This window comes from Nelumbo lutea, chromosome 3, assembly GCF_056320005.1.
Source record: "Nelumbo lutea isolate HS-2025 chromosome 3, American lotus-T2T, whole genome shotgun sequence".
Lineage (NCBI taxonomy): Eukaryota > Viridiplantae > Streptophyta > Magnoliopsida > Proteales > Nelumbonaceae > Nelumbo > Nelumbo lutea.
This window is the reverse complement of record NC_142686.1, coordinates 2,670,333-2,678,534: the sequence shown is the minus strand read 5'-3', so window position 1 is coordinate 2,678,534 and position 8,202 is coordinate 2,670,333. Positions and strand designations below refer to the sequence as shown.

Below are 8,202 nucleotides of genomic sequence, written 5' to 3'. Positions count from 1 at the left end.
TCCAGGTTTCTTTATCTCTAGAGTCTAGACCGCCTACTTTTAATGGTGTAGATGTAGTTGGGAAATCAATGTTATCTGTGAGGTAGCTCCCAAGTGGATGTTGTCATCTTAGTATTGAAAAAAAAAAAAGTGATTGGAGCTAATAGCCTGGGCCGTAGGCCCTGTTGAGAGAACAGCCACATTTTTATGTGGCTCTTCAGTCTTCACTCCAAACGCAGGATTTTCAGTCTGGTGGCATTTATAATTCATCCATTTGAGATGCTGGCTGTCCCTTTCCATCTTTTAAAACCAAAAACTCCATATCTCATTTGTTCTAAATTCGGAACCCCTTTCACCAAAAAAAAGAAAAAAAAAGAACCCCCCCCCCCCCCCCTCTTGCTTTTATCATATTAGTTACAGAGAATGGATTTTGCCCTCTGAGTTCAGGGCCAAGCAAGAATCACCAAGGAATTCTAATAATTCTTGTTATACTTGTTGGAAAAATAAAATTTTAAATCTCCAAAAACAAATAAAACACCATCAGTACTGTTATTCGGTCTTCAGCCCTGCCCTATTATGGCATTGAATCAATTTAACACGACTCTGACACTCATTCCACTTTGTTACGATCTTTCTTTTGGGTGTGTTTTCAGAATTTGGAGCTGCACTTTTATTTTTCCCCGGATTTCAAATGAGCATGTGACGGGTATCCTACTCCCATTGCTTGTATAAATGCTCATTACATGTAATGGGGCACTGGCACCTGTTACAATGTTATGGACTTAATGGATGTTCTCTGAAAAGTGCCAGGAGATCCGAGGGCTTGTGTTTTTTTTGATGGCCAGGCCTTTGAATTTGATGTTTAGTTTGAGATCCCACTAATATGAGGAGCATAAAACAGGCCTTGTTTGTTTTTTGGTAAGTTATTTATTCAACTGAATACAGTTATTTTGATAATTTTTTTTAGGAAATATTTATCTAGATAAGTGTATTTATCCATGTTCTTTTATTTCTTATGTAAATAATATAATGATCATTTTAATCATAAAAATTTATTATTAAAAGGGACATTTTTGTCCCATTCAAGTGTTAGAAACCTTCCCCGTAGGTGGGAAAGTTATTTATCCACCTAGGAGATAGGTATCATTTACCTGGGTAAGTAATACCCAGGAAAATAAACTTTTCTTGGTCTCCACATAAATTTGTAAAAACGAAAAAGAACATGAGGTTCTTGGTTAACGGGAACCAAAATTTCACTGACCAACTTTCCCCCTTCTCAAAATCCAAAAAAAGAATGCACCCTAAAACCAAGCTTAAAGCCTTGAGAAAAACTGATGTAGGAAAGGCAACATCAACACCCGTGATAAAAAAAAAAGGATAAATAAAGACAAAATTCATGGTGCATTTGCTGCATGTGAAAATTAGTTAAATTTGGTTAATGTGTAGCGAATATTAATTAAATTCATAAATCAAATGCATTACCACTAGAAGCCACTCCGGCGGTTTAAGTTTTTCAAGTTATTGTTCTGTTTTGCTTGTGTTCCAATGAAAGATTGTTTCATCCTTTCCAACGTTTTAAAAAACGATTCGGAAACGGAAGCGTTTTGGCCACCGGTTTTTGGGTCAATGATCCGACCATCCGGTTCAAACGGATGGCCCGTTCTGACAGAAAAAAAAAAGGTCAAAAACCGTTAAATAGGTTGATGGGTTGATAGTTCGACTACCCGGGTCAACGGTTTGTTGACTAGATTCCGGGTTTTGGGTAAAATAGAACTGGTTGCTTGGACAGTTCCCCGGCCGAATGGTCCAACCGTCCAGGTCAACAACGGTTTGAAAACGTTGATCCTTTCTCCCAACAAGGAAATAAAATAGACGTTTAAATTTTTTTCGAAAGGTCATGGCATGTGAAAAATCGCTAACCAATCAAATCAATCCGTAGCATAGAAACGATAAGGGCATATCTTTTAGGGAATTTTGTATTGCAATCCCCCTTAGAAATCTGAATTACAGCCCCCCTTATAAACTGCATCCTGCCCGTGGATCAGGCATCAATCTACGGTCAAGATTTAGTCCACCCCTAGAATGGAGCACTAGGTTTCTATAGGTGGATTGAACAGTAAAAACCCCTATCTTTTGAAGTACTATTAAGTTTTAGGGATAAGTAAATTGCAGTCGGAAATCTGAAATTACAACCCCTTCTGGTCTACTAGTAGCCCCGTTATAAACCGCATCCCGGCCATGGATTTGGTATCAATCCATGCAGTTCACCTTAGAAATCTGAAATTACAACCCCTTCCTAATCTACTAGTAGCCTCCCTATAAACCGCATCTTGGCCAATGGATTTGGCATCGATCCACGGTCAGGATTCATCCCACCTGTACGATGGGGCTCAGATTTCTGGGGTGAACTGAACTATAAAAATCCCATTGTTTTAAAAAATTTACCAACTCTACCCGATCTTGTCTTAAAGTATTCCTAAGTTTTTTGATTATTTCAAAATAAAACTTAACATCTACCTTGCAAATAGAACACACTCTTCAACCTTTACTTGGTTGAAGGTCAAGATCGAACACAGATGGAGATGGACATGGGGCAAGCTAGAGTTAAGATGGCATCCTCAAATTCTAATTTTTGGGTGGAAGATGATCTTTCCTATTCACCTATTCTTCACCTATTCAGAGGTCTTTGAAGCAATAGAGAAGGGAGATGATCTTATCTAGTTTTTGGGTTGCAAATGGTTTCACTGGACATCTTTATCCGCTCGAAAGCTTTGCCATAAGGAGAAGACCATCAAGGTGTTAGTCAAATGTTTCATTTTAAAAATCTAAAGAAGAATTTATTAACAGCAAGCAAGGGAGAGAGAGCTTAAGAGATTTGCATAAATGATAACTGATGGAGCGCGATCCGGCTGGTCTTAGTTGTCCGTTGCCTTGCTTTCGAACGAGGTAGCAGGGATCCTGAAACGGGAGAGATGGGAAAGCTCCGGGGGGAACCCGGTGTAGAGGCTCCGAAGCTCAAGTTAGAATCTTTCAAAATCAAGGTAATACCAGATAGCGCAAAGTTTTTGCATACCTCTCTTATCGGGGGGCAGGGGGCTCTTATAGTCGCTTCGCGTACTCGTCCCGAGGCCCTTGTCAGATCGGGTATGATTACTATGGCGCTTGTCAACTCGGCTGTCGTCCCTTCTGCTGAGACAGAACCGTCACTACCTAACTGTCTAACTGGAGATGGCGGCGTCAGTGGCGATGGCAGGTGACCGTTTAGAGTGCTGCTGTCAAAACGTCAGATCCCAAGTCAGTCAGGTGTGGCGCCCTCGGGCACGGAATTCCCTAGTGCCAGGCATGGTACGACTTGTTTGGCTTTGGTGCCTAGAAGATGATGCGAAGTGCTGAGCGAGGGGGTCTTGAGCTCAGAGGTATCCCGAACTGTAACAAGGTGGGTCAGTTCGGCAAAGTGTGTCCCGAGCTGTTACAAGGTGGCAGTTCGGCGAAGTCTACCCCGAGCTGTTACAAGGTCAGTTCGGCGAAGTCTACCCCGAGCTGTTACAAGGTGGCAGTTCGGCGAAGCCTACCCCGAGCTGTTACAAGATGGTAGTTTGGCGAACTCTATCCCGAGCTGTTACAAGGTGGGTTAGTTCGGCGGAGTGTGCCCTTGTTGCCGCCTAGGCTTGACCCCTTTTGTCGAGCTGTCGTTTCTGCCACGTGTCTCATAATAAAGAGGTCGGGCCAAATTTCCCTTCATCAATAACCAATCAACTGGTATTCATAAGATTTGATGAGATCAAAGTTGAGAAGGTGGTTTTGATTGGTCAATAGAAACTGCCCTACTTTGAATGATTAGAATTTTATTTCCTTCAAGCTGACCCTCTGGACCATTGACCAGCACTAATTTTTTTGGATGGGCAGGATTGCCCGGCCTCATCAAGGTTAGGGCCGGCTATTTAATTAAGCAACTAATATCTAATGTATTGCACGGTTTGCACCATTGGCTAAGTTGCTATGTTGGTCCCGGAGATGCGGAGATTCCGGTCCGGTTACCTGTTACCATCTACTTTAGAATTATTAATGTATTATATTTAATAATTTAAATACAAAAAGAAAATCTATATGATTACTAAATTAGTAATTATTTTATTTAAAATACAACAAATAACTCACTTGCTTTAAATAATTCCTTTGAAGAACAAAAGCACACAAGAAGAGGAAGACGATTATAACAGAAGAAGGAAATTAAACAGCGCAGCAAGCACATATTCTATTATATATGATCAGTTAGCAGCCTATCTCATAATTCACGGATCCCATCAGCTCTGGGCCTTTCAGTCTGGGATTGTTCTCAAAACTGCATATCAATCAACACTAGTGGTCAATAGTCAGTACAAGATATATGTATGTATATATTCATATTTTATTTTCACATACTACGTACGATCGAGTGCCAGTTGTTGATATTTAATTAATTACCTTCGCTCGTTAAACTTGTAGAAAGATCCTGATGTAGGAATGCTACCGCATAAGTCATTATTCGACACGTCTCTGCAACAGTAGTTGTAGTAGTACATTTTTATTATTAGAATGGATTCTGTGACTGTGAGAGATAGATGTATATATATAGAGAGAGAGAGAGAGAGAGAGAGAGTAGCAAGTACTAAGTACATGATCTTGAGGTTTGGAAGCGTGGTGAGGTCCCTTGGTATCCTGCCAGTGAGGCTGTTCCCGTTCAGTCGCCTGCTTACACATCCCCAAGTCCACAGTATTACTATACTAATGAGCACTGTGCAGTGGTACTGAGCACATACTAAATTAACTTTACCAATGTAAAACGCGGGAATGCAATGCCATGGCATTTTGGTCAATGCACCTACGTAAGGTAACAAACAATAAACTCTAGTTATTTTGCAGACGTTCGTCGGCCTGTGTTGTGTGTTGAGGGGGTCCCGGGTCCATACTCCGAATCGGTATATGCTTCTCGCACGCGCCACATCCCATCATGTAGTGGGAACATCTCCATTGAATAGTAACGGAGTATGGGAAATGTTCTAGATGTGCCGTTGGTAGTTAGTGTGAGGATCGCTCTGTAGGGATCCGGACTCCCATACTCCACACCCACAGCCTCTCTTCACACTCCACTTAAAGCCTAGTGTTTACATTGTCTTAACCTTCCGTTGTAGTCTAGTTGGTTAGGATTCGAGTCCCGGCAACGGAAATGCCTTTTAAACGCAGCGAGCCTCATCCTTACAATGAAGCCTCTTTCTGTCAATTTATTCAAAAAAAAAAAAAGAGTTTACACAGCTGCATACCTTCGATGTTATTGCTGTCGGTTGGAGACTAAGATGCCATTTTTCAAAAGAGGGGTTTTATTTATTGATGTGTGTTTAACGGGACAAATTTAATAATGCTGTTGCAAATAGATCAGATTGAATTAGATATACTTCTAGATGGTCAGGTCCAAATTTGATTTATTAATATTTTAATTTGGAAGAAATCTTATTCGTTTGGTTTATTATCAGATTTGAATTGCACACAAATATTTTATTTCATGAATAAAATAAAATAAAATAACCAAAATATCAAACGTGCATGAACCTACTAATCTATAGCAAACATACAACGTTCAAATTAATTATACCATGAGGGATATGGTACCAGTAATTGACTGAAAATCGCACAGGGAAGGTGTAAAGTAATTTGTCCTTATTCAAATTCCTATGCAAAAAGATATGATATTGGAAAAATAATTTACCAATAAAATAGGATTACAAATTGATAACAAACAAGTTGTTATTTATTAAAATTCATGTGAGGGTTTTGATTGGTCAAAATATTCATTTCGTATCATATCTTTCCCGCATAATAGGTTTTCCCTAGAGAGAGAGAGAGAGAGAGAGAGAGTTGTGTGTATGTATAACTTACAGAAACTTGAGGTTGGTGAGCCTAGATAGGGAGGGAGGGATGGGGCCGCTGAGGTTATTGTGGTAGAGATCCAAGCTGAGGAGGCTTTTCAATGCTCCTATCTCTTTTGGTATGGGTCCCCTCAACTTGTTCCTGTACAACTCCCTGTTCACACAGTTATCAACAAATTAACCAAATATTTCACTCTTCCTATTTAATTGTTTGGTTCCTCTTAAGTTGCAATAAATCATCAATATTTCAGTACTGCTGTGGCCCGGCCCACGTATACTTGGATGAAATCATGAAATGACGTCAATTTGGAGCCACAGTAATGCATGGAAGGCCATGTTGGAAAAATGATGTTTTTCAATGGAGACTTAATTTTTTTTTTTTTTCTGAAAAGGGCCTTACAATAGCACTAAACAGTTTGTTTTATTTAACAAATGACAACAAAGCAAGACTAGAGCTTGAGAGATAACAAAACACAACTTACAGATATTGGAGGTGTTCAAGCCTCCCTAGTTCAGGGACTAGTTTGCCAGAAAGATTTGCATTGCCTAGGTCTCTGCATGTACGGTACCCAACGGCGTAAAGTTTTTAAGTAAAATACTTGATAAATAATAAAAGAAAGAGAAATAAAAGGAGAAAAATTAAATTACAAACGAAAATTTTCATGCTGTGAGCTAGGTGTAAATTTTTTTCGGCAGAGTAAAAGGTAAAAAAAAAAAAAAGCTCTAGTACTCTTTACTTCTTCAGATAAACAATAAAAGAAAAGAAAAAAACGAGTGGTGGTTGGCTTGCTTACAATCTAGTAACCCTGTTATCTCCGTCGCAAGTAACGTGGAACCATGTGCAGGGATCCACCAACGTAGGATCCCAACTCTGTAGAACATTTGCTGGATCCTTAAGGGCTCTTCTCAATGCAAAAAGAGCATCACCTGTATATCATCAGTTCAAAAATGCCCAGAGGAAAATTAGGAATAGATAAAAAAACAAGAGATATTGAGATCGATTAAAACAAGTAGTCATGTATGTGGACCTTCGAGATTTGCCATTGAGGACTTCAAAAGAAATGATGGTTGAAGAAGAAGTAGAAGAAATAAAGCCCATAGTGCCATTAAAGAAACTAAAGCAAGCTCTAAGCTCCTGCAACTCGATTGGAGAGAAGAGAGAGAATATGGAGCGCGGATGGGTGGACCGTGGAGGGAGGGTTTCTGGTATTGGCTAGCTTATTGCATATATAAGAAGCAAAGCTAGTCTGACCGACCTCTGCAGCTTACGAATTTATAGTGAGTTTTGGAGACACAGCACCATTCTATTTCTAAGATCTACCGATCCATGATCCATTATCGATCGATAATGGAACAAGAAAACACAACAAAAAGTATTGATGACTGATGAGGACTGTTTCTGTCGGTCGGTCGGTCTTCCATCCGTAGACAGACAGAAGATGACCATGGTTGTCCCGATGGGTTACGTTGTTTTCCCATCCTATGACCACAAATCCGAAAATACCTTCACTCTTTCGATGTTATGCCAACTTTTCCCCTCCTTTCGGTTTTCGTATCACACAGTACTGTCTCTGTATCTGTCTCTGTGTTTCTTGGTCGTCCGGCCGTCGTCCTTGTCAACGTGTCGTGATGCATCGAATGCAATGGCATGTACAGATATGATTGGAATCGTCACAGAAGGAGGACATACGAGAAAAACAACACGTCTTTTCACACATAAAAGCAGTGATGGGTTGCTGTTTCCCTTTTCTATATATTTCAACTCAAACTTCACGGGTTTATGCCAGCAATTAGGGTAGGGGTGTCCAAATTAAATCACAATTCTTGGACAAATCAAAGCACATCTTTTGAACTCTTTCTGATGAGAGGAGGGAAAAATGATTCATTGGAATATGTATTGCCGGGCAGAGAAAAACGTCATGGGCTGTGTAAATTTGACATTAGTTATGTTGAGATTCATGTATAGTTGAAGAGAGAATATCATATTGGAAAGGAATGAGAGGTGTACGTACGTAAGAGACTTATAAAGAATAGACCCATAATTCACTATTTTAAGCTTTTGGTTGTATGTCGTGTTCTTCTATTGTGCACAAGTCTTACGTGCGCGTAAGTGCACAAGCCCCCAGTTTTGAGAGTGATGCATCGAGAGCCCCATTGATAATATAAACTAGCCATTAAAGTTAATAGGCAAAACGGTATGTGACTCGGTCACTTGGTCGCCGATTCTACAGTTAATATATGCAAATTTTTGGAGGCTATAACTTGTAATCTAATGTTTCATTGGAGTGATTTTTTTTAGATAATTTTTTCGAGATTTATG

At 39.7% G+C, this 8,202-nt stretch overlaps 1 protein-coding gene across 1 annotated transcript; it reads right to left on the bottom strand.

The window, feature by feature from the left end:
* Positions 1-4,065: 4,065 nt before the first annotated feature.
* LOC148862374 (leucine-rich repeat protein 1-like) lies at positions 4,066-7,546 on the bottom strand. The gene is made up of 7 exons (XM_088979599.1): positions 6,911-7,546; positions 6,677-6,809; positions 6,365-6,436; positions 5,893-6,036; positions 4,636-4,707; positions 4,444-4,515; positions 4,066-4,321 (listed from the first exon to the last, which is right to left on the bottom strand). The coding sequence occupies exons 1-7, from the start codon at positions 6,987-6,989 to the stop codon at positions 4,252-4,254; spliced, it is 642 nt and encodes a 213-aa protein (XP_088835725.1). The 5' UTR covers positions 6,990-7,546; the 3' UTR covers positions 4,066-4,251.
* Between the last annotated feature and the right edge of the window lie 656 nt (positions 7,547-8,202).